The 18,550-nt window shown below is 44.4% G+C and overlaps 1 protein-coding gene across 6 annotated transcripts in view; it reads right to left on the reverse strand.

Moving 5' to 3' along the window:
* Nucleotides 1–14,320, reverse strand: part of washc5 (WASH complex subunit 5) — a 49,442-nt gene extending 35,122 nt beyond the window's left edge. For 5 of the 6 annotated variants that reach the window (XM_038985893.1, XM_038985890.1, XM_038985895.1 and 2 more), the window contains exons 1-13: nt 14,210–14,320; nt 13,701–13,944; nt 12,901–13,046; nt 12,535–12,619; nt 11,098–11,198; nt 9,716–9,908; nt 8,513–8,665; nt 8,255–8,368; nt 7,842–8,013; nt 6,278–6,405; nt 5,996–6,125; nt 3,542–3,654; nt 687–853 (exon numbers count right to left, since the gene is read on the reverse strand). In XM_038985893.1, the coding sequence (XP_038841821.1) occupies nt 687–853; nt 3,542–3,654; nt 5,996–6,125; nt 6,278–6,405; nt 7,842–8,013; nt 8,255–8,368; nt 8,513–8,665; nt 9,716–9,908; nt 11,098–11,198; nt 12,535–12,619; nt 12,901–13,046; nt 13,701–13,886 (1,688 nt within the window). In that variant the 5' untranslated portion in view covers nt 13,887–13,944; nt 14,210–14,320. The remainder of the gene's footprint in view (nt 1–686; nt 854–3,541; nt 3,655–5,995; nt 6,126–6,277; nt 6,406–7,841; nt 8,014–8,254; nt 8,369–8,512; nt 8,666–9,715; nt 9,909–11,097; nt 11,199–12,534; nt 12,620–12,900; nt 13,047–13,700; nt 13,945–14,209) is intronic. The other variant, XM_038985891.1, reaches the window with a different exon arrangement.
* Nucleotides 14,321–18,550: the final 4,230 nt, after the last annotated feature.

The raw sequence follows: 18,550 nt of genomic DNA on the forward strand, positions 1-18,550 counted from the left end.
TCATATTTGACCAGGTTAGTCTCACCGGGTTCTTATTTGACCAGGTTGGTCTCACCGGGTTCTTATTTGACCAGGTTAGTCTCACCGGGTTCTTATTTGACCAGGTTAGTCTCACCGGGTTCTTATTTGACCAGGTTAGTCTCACCGGGTTCTTATTTGACCAGGTTAGTCTCACCGGGTTCTTATTTGACCAGGTTAGTCTCACTGAAATCATATTTGACCAGGTTAGTCTCACCGGGTTCTTATTTGACCAGGTTAGTCTCACTGAAATCATATTTGACCAGGCTAGTCTCGCCGGGTTCTTATTTGACCAGGTTAGTCTCACCGGGTTCTTATTTGACCAGGTTAGTCTCACTGAGATCTTATTTGACCAGGTTAGTCTCACCGGGTTCTTATTTGACCAGGTTAGACTCACCGGGTTCTTATTTGACCAGGTTAGACTCACCGGGTTCTTATTTGACCAGGTTAGTCTCACTGAGATCTTATTTGATCAGGTTGGTCTCACTGAGATCTTATTTGCAAGAGAGATCTGACTATGTCATCATGAAACTGGTAATGTGTAGTTGGTCAGTGTGTACCTGTCTATGATCTGCCATGTGTAGGACAGGTCTCCTACTATCTGCATGGTGATCAGGACCATTCATAACCCATACATAACCCATTCATAAGACATTTATAACCCCTACCTGTCTATGATCTGCCATGCATAGGACAGGTCTCCTACTATCTGCATGGTGATCAGGACCTCCTCCTTGATGTTGATAGTTCTGATCATCTGGTGAAGGAACTTCCTGGTGTCAGCCAGAAACTGACACACCTGCAGGTTGGACTCCAACTGGTGGAACTCCTGAACCTGAGCACAGGTAAGGAGGGGACAGGAAGTCAGGGTTTATAGGTTAGGAGAGGACAGGAAGTCAGGGTTTATAGGTAAGGAGAGGACAGGAAGTCAGGGTTTATAGGTAAGGAGAGGACAGGAAGTCAGGGTTTATAGGTAAGGAGAGGACAGGAAGTCAGGGTTTATAGGTAAGGAGAGGACAGGAAGTCAGGGTTCATAGGTAAGGAGAGGACAGGAAATCAGGGTTCATAGGTAAGGAGAGGACAGGAAGTCAGGCTTTATAGGTAAGGAGAGGACAGGAAGTCAGGCTATATAGGTAAGGAGATGACAGGAAATCAGGGTTTATAGGTAAGGAGAGGAAGTCAGGCTATATAGGTAAGGAGAGGACAGGAAGTCAGGGTTCATAGGTAAGGAGAGGACAGGAAATCAGGGTTTATAGGTAAGGAGAGGACAGGAAGTCAGGCTATATAGGTAAGGAGAGGACAGGAAGTCAGGCTATATAGGTAAGGAGAGGACAGGAAGTCAGGCTATATAGGTAAGGAGATGACAGGAAATCAGGGTTTATAGGTAAGGAGAGGAAGTCAGGCTATATAGGTAAGGAGAGGACAGGAAGTCAGGGTTTATAGGTAAGGAGAGGACAGGAAGTCAGGGTTTATAGGTAAGGAGAGGAAGTCAGGGTTTATAGGTAAGGAGAGGAAGTCAGGGTTTATAGGTAAGGAGAGGAAGTCAGGGTTTATAGGTAAGGAGAGGAAGTCAGGGTTTATAGGTAAGGAGAGGAAGTCAGGGTTTATAGGTAAGGAGAGGACAGGAAGTCAGGGTTTATAGGTAAGGAGAGGACAGGAAGTCAGGGTTTATAGGTAAGGAGAGGACAGGAAGTCAGGGTTTATAGGTAAGGAGAGGACAGGAAGTCAGGGTTTATAGGTAAGGAGAGGACAGGAAGTCAGGGTTTATAGGTAAGGAGAGGACAGGAAGTCAGGGTTTATAGGTAAGGAGAGGACAGGAAGTCAGGGTTTATAGGTAAGGAGAGGACAGGAAGTCAGGGTTTATAGGTAAGGAGAGGACAGGAAGTCAGGGTTTATAGGTAAGGAGAGGACAGGAAGTCAGGGTTTATAGGTAAGGAGAGGACAGGAAGTCAGGGTTTATAGGTAAGGAGAGGACAGGAAGTCAGGGTTTATAGGTAAGGAGAGGACAGGAAGTCAGGGTTTATAGGTAAGGAGAGGACAGAAAGTCAGGGTTTATAGGTAAGGAGCGGACAGGAAGTCAGGGTTTATAGGTAAGGAGCGGACAGGAAGTCAGGCTATATAGGTAAGGAGCGGACAGGAAGTCAGGGTTTATAGGTAAGGAGCGGACAGGAAGTCAGGGTTTATAGGTAAGGAGAGGACAGGAAGTCAGGGTTTATAGGTAAGGAGAGGACAGGAAGTCAGGGTTTATAGGTAAGGAGAGGACAGGAAGTCAGGGTTTATAGGTAAGGAGAGGACAGGAAGTCAGGGTTTATAGGTAAGGAGAGGACAGGAAGTCAGGGTTTATAGGTAAGGAGAGGACAGGAAGTCAGGGTTTATAGGTAAGGAGAGGACAGGAAGTCAGGGTTTATAGGTAAGGAGAGGACAGGAAGTCAGGGTTTATAGGTAAGGAGAGGACAGGAAGTCAGGGTTTATAGGTAAGGAGAGGACAGGAAGTCAGGGTTTATAGGTAAGGAGAGGACAGGAAGTCAGGGTTTATATAGTCTCCTGTTTCCACACTTCCAAGTCTCTTATCCACCTGGCTGTTAGAATGAACATGAGAAAAGTTGAGCTTTTCACTAAAACGTTGCAACATATTTTTGGACAAAGCAACATCATGTAATCACTGTGTAATATAATGATCATGTAACGGTCACTAAGAGTGTTACCATGTAATCACCGTGTAATATAATGATCATGTAACGGTCACTAAGAGTGTTACCATGTAATCACTGTGTAATGCAATGATCATGTAACGGTCACTAAGAGTGTTACCATGTAATCACTGTGTAATATAATGATCATGTAACGGTCACTAAGAGTGTTACCATGTAATATAATGATCATGTAACGGTCACTAAGAGTGTTGCCATGTAATATAATGATCATGTAACGGTCACTAAGAGTGTTACCATGTAATATAATGATCATGTAACGGTCACTAAGCGTGTTACCATGTAATATAATGATCATGTGACGGTCACTAAGAGTGTTACCATGTAATCACCATGAAATATAATGATTATGTAACGATCACTAAGAGTGTTACCATGTAATATACTGATCATGTAACGGTCACTAAGAGTGTTACCATGTAACGGTCACTAAGAGTGTTACCATGTAACGGTCACTAAGAGTGTTACCATGTAACGGTCACTAAGAGTGTTACCATGTAACGGTCACTAAGAGTGTTACCATGTAACGGTCACTAAGAGTGTTACCATGTAACGGTCACTAAGAGTGTTACCATGTAACGGTCACTAAGAGTGTTACCATGTAACAGTCACTAAGAGTGTTACCATGTAACGTCACTAAGAGTGTTACCATGTAACGGTCACTAAGAGTGTTACCATGTAACGTCACTAAGAGTGTTACCATGTAACGGTCACTAAGTGTGTAACCCAGAGATAAAATAAAATAACTACAGTGCATGTACTCTTGTTCACTTTCTAGTCGTCGTTGTTTGTGTTGAATTTCCGAGCCTCACCTCTACGAGGGCCTGTATCAGCTGAACGGTCTTCCTGCCTGCAGCGGTGGAGTCCTCGTAGTTCAGAGACTCTATCTGCTTAGAGATCTCCCTGAACCATGCCTGCAGGTTCTCTGTCCAACACAACAACAACCGTGTCAACAACAACACATCAACATCTAACACGTTTAGAATGGGAGGAAGTATGGCATAGTGAGATCAGCTTTCACTATTGCAATAGGAATAGGTACGGTACAGTGAGCCCGCAACAGGAATAAGTATGGTACAGTGGGCCTGCAACAGGAATAGGTATGGTACAGTGGGCCTGCAACAGGAATAGGTATGGTACAGTGAGCCTGCAATAGGAATAGGTATGGTACAGTGGGCCTACAACAGGAATAAGTATGGTACAGTGAGCCTGCAATAGGAATAGGTATGGTACAGTGGGCCTGCAACATGAATAAGTATGGTACAGTGAGCCTGCAACAGGAATAAGTATGGTACAGCGGGCCTGCAACAGGAATAGGTATGGTACAGTGAACCTGCAACAGGAATAAGTATGGTACAGTGAGCCCGTAACAGGAATAAGTACGGTACAGTGAACCTGCAACAGGAATAAGTATGGTACAGTGAGCCTGCAACAGGAATAGGTATGGTACAGTGAGCCCGTAACAGGAATAAGTATGGTACAGTGAGCCTGCAACAGGAATAGGTATGGTACAGTGAGCCCGTAACAGGAATAAGTATGGTACAGTGAACCTGCAACAGGAATAAGTATGGTACAGTAAGCCTGCAACAGGAATAAGTATGGTACAGTAAGCCTGCAACAGGAATAAGTATGGTACAGTGAGCCTGCAACAGGAATAAGTATGGTAGTGAGCCCGCAACAGGAATAAGTATGGTACAGTGAGCCTGCAACAGGAATAAGTATGGTACAGTGAGCCTGCAACAGGAATAAGTATGGTACAGTGAGCCTGCAACAGGAATAGGTATTATACAGTGAGCCTGCAACAGGAATAAGTATGGTACAGTGGGCCTGCAACAGGAATAGGTATGGTACAGTGAGCCTGCAACAGGAATAAGTACGGTACAGTGAGCCTGCAACAGGAATAGGTATGGTACAGTGAGCCTGCAACAGGAATAAGTATGGTACAGTGGGCCTGCAACAGGAATAAGTACGGTACAGTGAGCCTGCAACAGGAATAAGTATGGTACAGTGAGCCTGCAACAGGAATAAGTATTATACAGTGAGCCTGCAACAGGAATAAGTATGGTACAGTGAGCCTGCAACAGGAATAAGTATGGTACAGTGAGCCTGCAACAGGAATAAGTATGGTACAGTGAGCCCGCAATAGGAATAGGTATGGTACAGTGAGCCCGCAACAGGAATAAGTATGGTACAGTGAGCCTGCAACAGGAATAGGTATGGTACAGTGAGCCCGTAACAGGAATAAGTATGGTACAGTGAGCCTTCAACAGGAATAGGTACGGTACAGTGAGCCTTCAACAGGAATAGGTATGGTACAGTGAGCCTGCAACAGGAATAAGTATGGTACAGTGAGCCTGCAACAGGAATAGGTATGGTACAGTGAGCCCGCAACAGGAATAAGTATGGTACAGTGAGCCTTCAACAGGAATAGGTATGGTACAGTGAGCCTGCAATAGGAATAAGTATTATACAGTGAGCCCGCAACAGGAATAAGTACGGTACAGTGGGCCTGCAACAGGAATAAGTATGGTACAGTGAGCCTTCAACAGGAATAAGTACGGTACAGTGGGCCACAAGCTTTTAAGAGAATGTACACTGATTACACAAAATATGAGGAACACCTTCCTAATATTGAGTTGCCCCCCCCTCCCCTTTAACCCTCAATTCATCGAGGCATGGACTCTACAAGGTATCAAAGGCGTTCAAATGGGATGTTGGACCATGTTGACTCCAATGCTTCCCACAGATTGGGTGGTGGACCAGTCTTGATACACATGGGAAACTGTTGAGTGTGAAAAACCCAGCAGCGTTGCAGTTCTTGACACAAACCGGTGCGTCTGGCACCTACTACCATACCTCGTTCAAAGGCCCTTAAATCTTTTGTCTTGCCCATTCACACTCAGAATGGCACACATACACAATCCATGTCTCAATTGTCTCAAGGCTTAAAAATCCTTCTTTAACCTGTCTCCTCCCCTTCATCTACACTGATTGAAGTGGATTTAACAACTGACATCAATAAGGGATCATAGCTTTCACCTGGATTCACCTGGTCAGTCTATGTCATGGAAAGAGCAGGTGTTCCTAATGCTCTGTCCAGTCAGTGTATACCTCACACATACAAACCGTTTCAGTGATTGACTCCGACTAAAAGGATTTTACAAGCAGTCGCAATAAGAGTACGTAGTCCAGATTGGGAACTACCCGTTGTGGTAATTATGTGTGTGTTTTTATGTTGTAGCTAGTTCTGTTATGATCCATCTCACCATTCTTCTCCACTCTGGTTAGAGGCTTGACCCCAGAGAACACCTCAGCCAGCTCCGTCATCCTCTCAGACCCCTCTGTCCTATAGCTCTCCCATTTCAGCTGCTTCTCTGACAGCATCTGCTTGAACATCTGAGAGGGGGGGGGGGGGGGGAAACAGGGGGGACACAGATGGTGAATTCACCATTTATATTCAGAGACCCGACACGTTTTTTTTTTTTTTTAAATTGTGTAATTACAACTTGACTTGGCATCAAATCATATATGATATGGTTAAGACTCACCTCTTTGAGAGTGAACTCAAACTGGGCGGTGTCTAGGAGTAACTGGAAGAGGATCTTGGGGTTGTATTTGGAGTCGTTGATCACCTGATCTTTGATCTGTCGCAGACGCTTGTTGTTGGGATCATAGGCTGCAAGAAGAAAATACAGCACAGTATCACCTGGCATGATATAGGAGCACCTGGAAAGACATAGCATCGCCTGGCATGACACAGCATCGCCTGGCATGACACAGCCTCGCCTGGCATGACACAGCGTCGCCTGGCATGACACAGCGTCGCCTGGCATGACACAGCGTCGCCTGGCATGACACAGCGTCGCCTGGCATGACACAGTATCGCCTGGCATGACACAGTATCGCCTGGCATGACATAGCTTCACCTGGCATGACATAGCTTCACCTGGCATGACATTTACATTTACATTTACATTTAAGTCATTTAGCAGACGCTCTTATCCAGAGCGACTTACAAATTGGTGCATTCACCTTATGATATCCAGTGGAACAGCCACTTTACAATAGTGCATCTAAATCTTTTAAGGGGGGGGGGGGGGGGGGGGGTTAGAAGGATGACTTTATCCTATCCTAGGTATTCCTTAAAGAGGTGGGGTTTCAGGTGTCTCCGGAAGGTGGTGATTGACTCCGCTGTCCTGGCGTCGTGAGGGAGTTTGTTCCACCATTGGGGTGCCAGAGCAGCGAACAGTTTTGACTGGGCTGAGCGGGAACTGTACTTCCTCAGAGGTAGGGAGGCGAGCAGGCCAGAGGTGGATGAACACAGTGCCCTTGTTTGGGTGTAGGGCCTGATCAGAGCCTGAAGGTACGGAGGTGCCATTCCCCTCACAGCTCCGTAGGCAAGCACCATGGTCTTGTAGCGGATGCGAGCTTCAACTGGAAGCCAGTGGAGAGAGCGGAGGAGCGGGGTGACGTGAGAGAACTTGGGAAGGTTGAACACCAGACGGGCTGCGGCGTTCTGGATGAGTTGTAGGGGTTTAATGGCACAGGCAGGGAGCCCAGCCAACAGCGAGTTGCAGTAATCATAGCTGTCATATCATATCATATGACATAGCTTCACCTGGCATGACATAGCTTCACCTGGCATGACATAGCTTCACCTGGCATGACATAGCTTCACCTGGCATGACATAGCTTCACCTGGCATGACATAGCTTCACCGGAGGTTCTGCTCTGCATTGTTTTGATACTAGTTCTCATTCCCACTTTAAACAAACTAAATAAAAAGGCTTCATGAACCCTTCATAAGGCCTTTATGGATGCTTCGTGAACCCTTTATGGATGCTTCATGAACCCTTTACGGATGCTTTGTGAACCCTTTATAAGGCCTTTATGGATGCTTCGTGAACCCTTTATGGATGCTTCATAAACCCTTTATGGATGCTTCGTGAACCCTTTATGGATGCTTCGTGAACCGTTTATAAGGCCTTTATGATGCTTCCTGAACCCTTTATGGATGCTTCATGAACCCTTCATAAGGCCTTTATTACCGCTTCATAAATCAGTTGTAATCCCATTTCATGCATGGACCTCGACGTCTACAGAAAGCCCTACCTGAGTCTGCAGTGTGTAGCATCAGCCAGCGGATAGAGACGTTACAGTCCCGTAGACAGTTGAGCAGCTTGGGGATGTTATCCAGGACGATCTCCTCCCTCAGGAACCCTTCCTTCAGCAGCTGCTGGATCTGTGGCCTCAGACCCTCCATACTGACTGAGTAACGACTGGCCTAGAGGAGGGATAACGTATGGTTAGCTATAGGGTGTTATAAAAGGTGTTATAACATGGCAGTGGGGGGGGGGGGGGGGGGTCATAAGCAGTCCCTCCTAACCTTCCACATTTTCACAACAACTTGTGAAGGATATGACGGGAGACTCGAGGTCTATAACAAGGCGTGATGGGATAACGAGTGAAAACCATTTCGTGTTAGTAGACGTTTTTTTGTTCAGTAAGCCTGTTAGCCTCGATACCTGCTCTCTGATATTGGCTGAGTCCAGGGTGTAGTTGAGGGCGACCTTGGCAGCTTTATACGGTTCCCAAGCCTCTACCAGATTCACCGTGATTCCCATGTAGACACTGATGACCTGCAGCGGGAGAAATTGTAAATACTTTAAAACCAGCGTAAATGGCTGGAGGCCGAAGGGAAATAAACTGCATCGAGATAAACAAGTACACTAAATGGTTTTTTCCTAGTATTCAGGGAAGTACAGTTTAGATGTGTCTCTCACCCAGTTATCAGGGAAGTACTTGTCCACTATCTCCCTCATCTTGGCCTGTTGAGTCTGAAGTATGGAGGGAATGAAGTAGAGACAGACATACAGCATGGCAGCCTGGTTAGCTAACGCTGTGCTGCGGTGCTCAGGCAGAGGGTACGCAGACACCTGGGAGGGAGACAGAGGACAGCTTTAGAGACAGGACGAAACGCGGATCTGAGACTGGTTAGCTAACGCTGTGCTACGATGCTCAGGCAGAGGGTGCTCAGACACCTGGTGGGAGACAGAGGACAGCTTTAGAGACAGGACGAAACGCGGATCTGAGACTGGTTAGCTAACGCTGTGCTGCGATGCTCAGGCAGAGGGTGCTCAGACACCTGGGAGGGAGACAGAGGACAGCTTTAGAGACAGGACGAAACGTGGATCTGAGACTGGTTAGCTAACGCTGTGCTACGATGCTCAGGCAGAGGGTGCTCAGACACCTGGTGGGAGACAGAGGACAGCTTTAGAGACAGGACGAAACGCGGATCTGAGACTGGTTAGCTAACGCTGTGCTGCGCTGCTCAGACACCTGGGAGGGAGACAGAGGACAGCTTTAGAGACAGGACGAAACGCGGATCTGAGACTGGTTAGCTAACGCTGTGCTACGGTGCTCAGACACCTGGGAGGGAGACAGAGGACAGCTTTAGAGACAGGACGAAACGCGGATCTGAGACTGGTTAGCTAACGCTGTGCTGCGGTGCTCAGACACCTGGGAGGGAGACAGAGGACAGCTTTAGAGACAGGACGAAACGCGGATCTGAGACTGGTTAGCTAACGCTGTGCTGCGCTGCTCAGACACCTGGGAGGGAGACAGAGGACAGCTTTAGAGACAGGACGAAACGCGGATCTGAGACTGGTTAGCTAACGCTGTGCTGCGCTGCTCAGACACCTGGGGGAGACAGAGGACAGCTTTAGAGACAGGACGAAACATGGATCTGAGAATCAGACAATTACATGATCATAACATACAAATAGATTGAATAAAACATTCAAGACGATGTAATATCGTAGCATTAGTCAGTGTGTAAGAAATGTCATTCAGTTCTAGGATACTAACCACCTAAAGCGAGCCAATGGAGTGTTTACGTTACCAACTAGGAAAACAGTGACGGACCAACTAGGTAAAAAAACGTTGTTTTTTTTTCAAATCCAGGAAACTATCCCTTGGAGTCTTACCTGGTTATAGATGTCATCAGAGCGCAGCCTCCCGATCACCATGCTGACGAAGGTAGAACTGATTGGCACTCTCTGGAAGTAGCTCTCGGGGTAGTTAACTGGCCGTTTGGCCCCTGACTGGCTGGAGTAGCCTGTACACCGCAGCAGTTTACAGATGTCATCCAGGTTGGAGTCTGCTGAGGAACGGGCAGCGCTGCAGAGACAAACAGGACACGGATAGTTAGTAACACGGTCCATTTAACTGAAAATGTTTTGTTTTCTTTCATTAAAAATTCACTTTTTTTAGCTCTCTCTTGTACTATGCATCAGATTTCAGCCTGGGAAATGTTTTCAAAACCAAATCAAATGTGATTGGTCACATACACATATTTAGCAGATGGTATTGTGTGTGTAGTGAAATGCTTGTGCAAAATTGCTTAGGAGCTAGAAGCAGAGCTTCCATGTCTGTCAGCGCCATCTTACTATCCTAGTATTATAGATAGTATTACAGTATTATAGATAGTATTATAGATAGCATTACAGTATTATAGATAGTATTATAGATAGTATTATAGAAAGTGTTAGGGTATTATAAATAGTATTACAGATGGTATTATAGTATTATAGATAGTATTACAGATAGTATTATAGATAGTATTACAGTATTATAGATAGTATTACAGTCTTATAGATAGTATTACAGTCTTATAGATAGTATTACAGTATTACAGATAGTATTACAGTATTACAGATAGTATTACAGTATTACAGATAGTATTACAGTATTACAGATAGTATTACAGTATTACAGATAGTATTACAGTATTACAGATAGTATTACAGTATTACAGATAGTATTACAGTATTATAGATAGTATTACAGTATTATAGATAGTATTACAGTATTACCGTTTTATAGATAGTATTATAGCATTATAGTATTATAGATAGCATTATAGATAGTATTACAGTATTATAGATAGCATTATAGATAGTATTACCGGTAGTATTACAGTATTGTAGATAGTATTACAGTATTACAGATAGTATTACAGTAGTATAGATAGTATTACATTATTATAGATGGTATTACAATATTATAGATACTATTACAGTATTATAGATACTATTATAGATAGTATTAGTGACCGTATTATAGACAGTATTACAGTATTATAGGTAGTATTATAGATAGTATTATAGTATTATAGATAGTATTACATTATTATAGATAGTATTAGAGTATTATAGATAGTATTATAGCATTATAGATACTATTAGTGACAGTATTAAACGGTCCCTGACAAAATAACAAAGAGGATTGATTTTTAAAAGGGTTGAAATGTATAAAAGATGTAGAAGCCATTTCCCCCCTACCAAAAACAGAGCATCAAAAGTCTCACCTGTATCTGTAGTAGGACACCAGCATCCTCTCTCTGACCTCTCCCTCCATCTTCTGGTCAATAACCAACAGCATGACTCCATAGAGATACAGCGCCTCACACTGGTTAACAAGGAGACAAACAACCAACAGCATGACTCCATAGAGATACAGCGCCTCACACTGGTTAACAAGGAGACAAACAACCACCAGCACGACTCCATAGAGATACAGCGCCTCACACTGGTTAACAAGGAGACAAACAACCAACAGCATGACTCCATAGAGATACAGCGCCTCACACTGGTTAACAAGGAGACAAACAACCAACAGCATGACTCCATAGAGATACAGCGCCTCACACTGGTTAACAAGGAGACAAACAACCAACAGCATGACTCCATAGAGATACAGCGCCTCACACTGGTTAACAAGGAGACAAACAACCAACAGCATGACTCCATAGAGATACAGCGCCTCACACTGGTTAACAAGGAGACAAACAACCAACAGCATGACTCCATAGAGATACAGCGCCTCACACTGGTTAACAAGGAGACATACAACCAACAGCATGACTCCATAGAGATACAGCGTCTCACACTGGTTAACAAGGAGACAAACAACCAACAGCATGACTCCATAGAGATACAGCGTCTCACACTGGTTAACAAGGAGACAAACAACAGCATGACTCCATAGAGATACAGCGCCTCACACTGGTTAACAAGGAGACAAACAACAGCATGACTCCATAGAGATACAGCGCCTCACACTGGTTAACAAGGAGACATACAACCAACAGCATGACTCCATAGAGATACAGCGCCTCACACTGGTTAACAAGGAGACAAACAACCAACAGCATGACTCCATAGAGATACAGCGCCTCACACTGGTTAACAAGGAGACAAACAACCAACAGCATGACTCCATAGAGATACAGCGCCTCACACTGGTTAACAAGGAGACAAACAACCAACAGCATGACTCCATAGAGATACAGCGCCTCACACTGGTTAACAAGGACAAACAACCAACAGCATGACTCCATAGAGATACAGCGCCTCACACTGGTTAACAAGGAGACAAACAACACATGGTAGGACTCTTACATACCTTCTGGACATTGCCAAACATACAGGGATGATTTTCCTAAATGTATAAACGTTGATCATAGCGTTACAAAGCTTCCAGGGAACACGCCCCCCCGGGGCCCCTCTACAGAATACGAGTCATTACAAGAGATGGGGGCGGCAGGGTAGCCTAGTGGTTGGAGCGTTGGACTAGTAACCGAAAGGTTGCAAGATCGAATCCCCGAGCTGACAAGGTAAAAATCTGTTGTTCTGCCCCTGAACAAGGCAGTTAACCCACTGTTCCCCAGTAGGCCATCATTGTAAATAAGAATGTGTTCTTAACTGACTTGCCTAGTTAAATAAAGGTCAAATGAAAAATGTACCAGGAGCTGTTTCCCATCCTCATTCAGCAGCACAGTCTCCAGGGTCTGTTGAATGTAAACTCCTTCATACAGGTCATCCAGGTACCTGGAGAGAAGAACGGCTGATTAAATAAAGCATGGTGAGGAAACGTTATGGTGAGACAGACTACATGACACAACACACAGTAAGCCTTCAGCTCAATGAAATGGAGACAGACAGACAGACAGACAGACAGACAGACAGACAGACAGACAGACAGACAGACAGACAGGACTACTTGACACACCACACAGTAAGCCTTCAGCTCAATGAGTGAACAGACCAAAATATGTAAATCCAAAAACAGACACCCTGGTTGATATCGTAAGGAGGTAACTCTAGATTACCTGATTAGATCGACGATGTACTTGTGGACACTTTCAAACGCCAAGTAGAATCGTGAGAGGATATCTATGTTGTTCTCCCGAAACTCATCGTCCAGATCCTGCAGCTCTGGTTTGGCTTCGAGCTTACTGTCGTAGTACTCTGGACCCTGGACAACAGCGGGCGAATATAAAAGGTTACTTACGGACATAACATTATCCCTGTACTTCGTCATCATCATCATCATCATGCCATAACACATTCTAAATAATTTAGTTCACGGATGACGGGTGGAAATCAAATAACTTGACAGACTGTCGTAGTACTCTGGACCCTGGACGGCAACGGGCGAATATAAAAGGTTACTTATGGACATAACATTATCCCTGTACTCTTGCCTATGCCGTTCTGTACCATCTCTCATTCATATATCTTTATGTACATATTCTTTCATTCCTTTACACTTGTGTGTATAAGGTAGTAGTTGTGGAATTGTTAGGTTAGATTACTCGTTGGTTATTACTGCATTGTCGGAACTAGAAGCACAAGCATTTCGCTACACTCGCATTAACATCTGCTAAAAATGTGTATGTGACAAATAAAATGTGATTTGATTTGTACTTCATCATCATCATCACCATCATGCCATAACACATTCTAAACAATCTAGTTCATAGATGACAGATGGCAATCAAATACCTTGAAAGACCGAACCATGACACTGACGGTGGGTATCCATTATCTAAGGAGGTGCACCGCAAATGATGTCCTTTCACTGTGCTCTCATCTCATACTTCGTTAACAAGACAATCGCCCGTCTCACCTTGAAGTAGCTGAAGTCACAGATGATGTCTCCATATTTCTGCTGGTCGCTCTTGTCTTTGAGCCTGAAGACAGCAGGGATGAACTCCGAGAGGCGGAGGAGCTCGGCTATTATAGCGTTGCCCCGGGACACGATCCTCAGCACCGCCTGACCACACAGGTTGTTCTCCGCCAGGAAATCCACCATGGCGGCGGTCTAGGTCTACAAGGCACCTCTGCAATTCGGGCTCTGGCCCACTTCTACACTAGTATGGTGTAAAGAGAGACACAGCTGCCACAGGTTAAACCAGGGACTAAAACTGCGTCTCTAAATAGTATTCATTTGTATAACGTTAACGAGTTCAGCTAGCTACATGAAACAATTGACTATGTAGTTATCACCAGCAGGCTAGTTGAAGCTAGTGGCCGGAAAGATGTTTTGTAACAAGCGGTGAATTCTACCGATTCGAGCGATGACTAGTTTTCAACTTTCAAAATATTTTACATGCATAATTTCACAACAGTACTCACCTTAAGGTATACACCTATAGGATAGTGTAGTTGCTAGCTAAATGTTGACCGTTTCAAGTTTTTCAATTCCTGTTTACCATCACATGACAAACCACATGATTCACCCGCTCCCTCCCTGCAGACTGTTTGTGGACCACTAGATGGCGACCAAGTCAAGACTAAGAGCGGGCGCTTCTTCTTCGTGTGAATTTTCTGCCGATTTGAGACGCTTCTTCTTCTTCTTTGCTATTATGGCTGTCGGCAAACAAATATTATAGGTGCATGCCGCCACCTACTGTATTGGCTGTGTATCAGCCTACTATTCTGTGGTATGAATTCATTACTTTGTGAAAAACAATTGGCCTAACTAACCCTTCACCCATTAAAACATCACCACTATACCAACTAACCCTTCACCCATTAAAACCTCACCACTATACCAACTAACCCTACACCCATTTAAACCTCACCACTATACCAACTAACCCTGCACCCATTAAAACCTCACCACTATACCAACTAACCCTGCACCCATTAAAACCTCACCACTATACCAACTAACCCTACACCCATTTAAACCTCACCACTATACCAACTAACCCTGCACCCATTAAAACCTCCCCACTATACCAACTAACCCTTCACCCATTAAAACCTCCCTCACCACTATACCAACTAACCCTACACCCATTAAAACCTCCCCACTATACCAACTAACCCTGCACCCATTAAAACCTCCCTCACCACTATACCAACTAACCCTACACCCATTAAAACCTCCCCACTATACCAACTAACCCTACACCCATTAAAACCTCCCTCACCACTATACCAACTAACCCTACACCCATTAAAACCTCCCAACTGTACCAACTAACCCTACACCCATTAAAACCTCACCACTATACCAACTAACCCTACACCCATTAAAACCTCACCACTATACCAACTAACCCTGCACCCATTAAACCTCACCACTATACCAACTAACCCTACACCCATTAAAACCTCCTTCACCACTATACCAACTAACCTTACACCAATTAACACCTCACCACTATACCAACTAACCCTGCACCCATTAAACCTCACCACTATACCAACTAACCATACACCCATTAAAACCTTCCTGACCACTATACCAACTAACCCTACACCCATTAAAACCTCACCACTATACCAACTAACCCTACACCCATTAAAACCTCACCACTATACCAACTAACTCTAAACCCATTAAAACCTCAGCACTATACCAACTAACCCTACACCCATTAAACCTCACCACTATACCAACTAACCCTACACCCATTAAAACCTCCCTCACCACTATACCAACTAACCCTACACCCATTAAAACCTCCCTCACCACTATACCAACTAACCCTGTACCCATTAAAACCTCACCACTATACCAACTAACCCTACACCCATTTAAACCTCACCACTATACCAACTAACCCTGCACCCATTAAAACCTCACCACTATACCAACTAACCCTGCACCCATTAAAACCTCACCACTATACCAACTAACCCTACACCCATTAAAACCTCACCACTATACCAACTAACCCTACACCCATTTAAACCTCACCACTATACCAACTAACCCTGCACCCATTAAAACCTCCCAACTGTACCAACTAACCCTACACCCATTAAAACCTCACCACTATACCAACTAACCCTACACCCATTAAAACCTCACCACTATACCAACTAACCCTACACCCATTAAAACATCACCACTACACCAACTAACCCTGCACCCATTAAAACCTCACCACTATACCAACTAACCCTACACCCATTAAAACCTCACCACTACACCAACTAACCCTGGACCCATTAACACCTCAGCACTATACCAACTAACCCTGCACCCATTAAACCTCACCACTATACCAACTAACCCTACACCCATTAAAACCTCCCTCACCACTATACCAACTAACCTTACACCAATTAACACCTCACCACTATACCAACTAACCCTGCACCCATTAAACCTCACCACTATACCAACTAACCATACACCCATTAAAACCTTCCTGACCACTATACCAACTAACCCTACACCCATTAAAACCTCACCACTATACCAACTAACCCTACACCCATTAAAACCTCACCACTATACCAACTAACTCTAAACCCATTAAAACCTCAGCACTATACCAACTAACCCTACACCCATTAAACCTCACCACTATACCAACTAACCCTACACCCATTAAAACCTCACCACTATACCAACTAACGCTGCACCCATTAAAACCTCACCACTATACCAACTAACCCTGCACCCATTAAAATCTCACCACTATACCAGCTAACCCTGCACCCATTAAAACCTCACCACTATACCAACTAACCCTACACCCATTAAAACCTCACCACTATACCAACTAACCCTACACCCATTAAAACCTCACCACTATACCAACTAACCCTGCACCCATTAAAACCTCACCACTATACCAACTAACCCTGCACCCATTAAAACCTCCCTCACCACTATACCAACTAACCCTACACCCATTAAAACCTCACCACTATACCAATTAACCCTACACCCATTAAAACCTCCCCACTATACCAACTAACCCTACACCCATTAAAACCTCCCTCACCACTATACCAACTAACCCTACACCCATTAAAACCTCTCTCACCACTATACCAACTAACCCTGCACCCATTAAAACCTCAGCACTATACCAACTAACCCTACACCCATTAAACCTCACCACTATACCAACTAACCCTACACCCATTAAAACCTCCCTCACCACTATACCAACTAACCCTACACCCATTAAAACCTCCCTCACCACTATACCAACTAACCCTGCACCCATTAAAACCTCACCACTATACCAACTAACCCTACACCCATTAAAACCTCCCTCACCACTATACCAACTAACCCTGCACCCATTAAAACCTCACCACTATACCAACTAACCCTACACCCATTAAAACCTCCCTCACCACTATACCAACTAACCCTGCACCCATTAAAACCTCCCTCACCACTATACCAACTAACTCTACACCCATTAAAACCTCCCTCACCACTATACCAACTAACCCTGCACCCATTAAAACCTCACCACTATACCAACTAACCCTACACCCATTAAATCCTCACCACTATACCAACTAACCCTGCACCCATTAAAACCTCACCACTATACCAACTAACCCTACACCCATTAAAACCTCACCACTATACCAACTAACTCTACACCCATTAAAACCTCACCACTATACCAACTAACCCTACACCCATTAAAACCTCACCACTATACCAACTAAGTCTACACCCATTAAAACCTCACCACTATACCAACTAACCCTGGAACCATTTAAACCTCACCAACTAACCCTGCACCCATTAAAACCTCACCACTACACCAACTAACCCTGTGATTCGACTGGGGGCTCCCAGAATCACTCACCCTTGGGCTATCTGCTACTCTCTTCACTGCCTCAGCATAGGAAACTTTCTACCCCACTCGAACTCTGGCAATCTCAACCTGTCTCTCTCTCTGTCTCTTTCTCTCTCTTTCAGGGCACTTTGTATCCCCAGCTGCATTGGCAACCCCACCGTTGACACACAGTGCTTTCTCTATCCCAGCTTTACACTCCTATCCTGCACAGTTCTCACATCTTGGGATCTCCCTTCTTCACACTGCTGCAACACCTCTGAAACCTTTGGCACCTAAAGCACCGTAACGGGTTTGGAACATACTGTAGGCCCTCACAGAATAGCAACTATAACCTTACTTCACCTTATCCAACCTGGACTCAGGGGTAGACGTAACATAGTAAATGTAACTCCAGTGCATTCCAATTAGTGTGATATGTTTAAGTTTCGCATGGTATGTATTAACTTGTGGATGTACATTTTACATTTCGACTGATATATTATGAATTACAATTCGTACGATATGTTACAAATTGCAATTCATACAATATGTTACGAATTTGCAAAAAACGTATATGTTACGAATTCCAATTTGTTGTAACTGATGTCATATAGGTGGCTAGGTAGCTATCGTTAATGTTAGCTTGGTGGCTAAGGTTATATAAGCTAGGGGATTAGGGGTTAAGGTTAGGGTTACAGTTGTGGCTGCTTCGCATGATGTATTGTTGTCTCTACCTTCTTGCCCTTTGTGCTGTTGTCTGTGCCCAATAATGTTTGTACCATGTTTTGTGCTGCTACCATGTTGTCCTGCTACCATGTTGTGTTGCTACCATGTTGTTGTCATGTTGTATTGCTACCTGTCACACCCTGGCCTTAGTTATCTTTGTTTTCATTATTATTTTAGTTAGGTCAGGGTGTGACATGGT

This window comes from Salvelinus namaycush, unplaced genomic scaffold (assembly GCF_016432855.1).
Source record: "Salvelinus namaycush isolate Seneca unplaced genomic scaffold, SaNama_1.0 Scaffold39, whole genome shotgun sequence".
In the NCBI taxonomy this organism is placed as follows: Eukaryota; Metazoa; Chordata; class Actinopteri; order Salmoniformes; family Salmonidae; genus Salvelinus; species Salvelinus namaycush.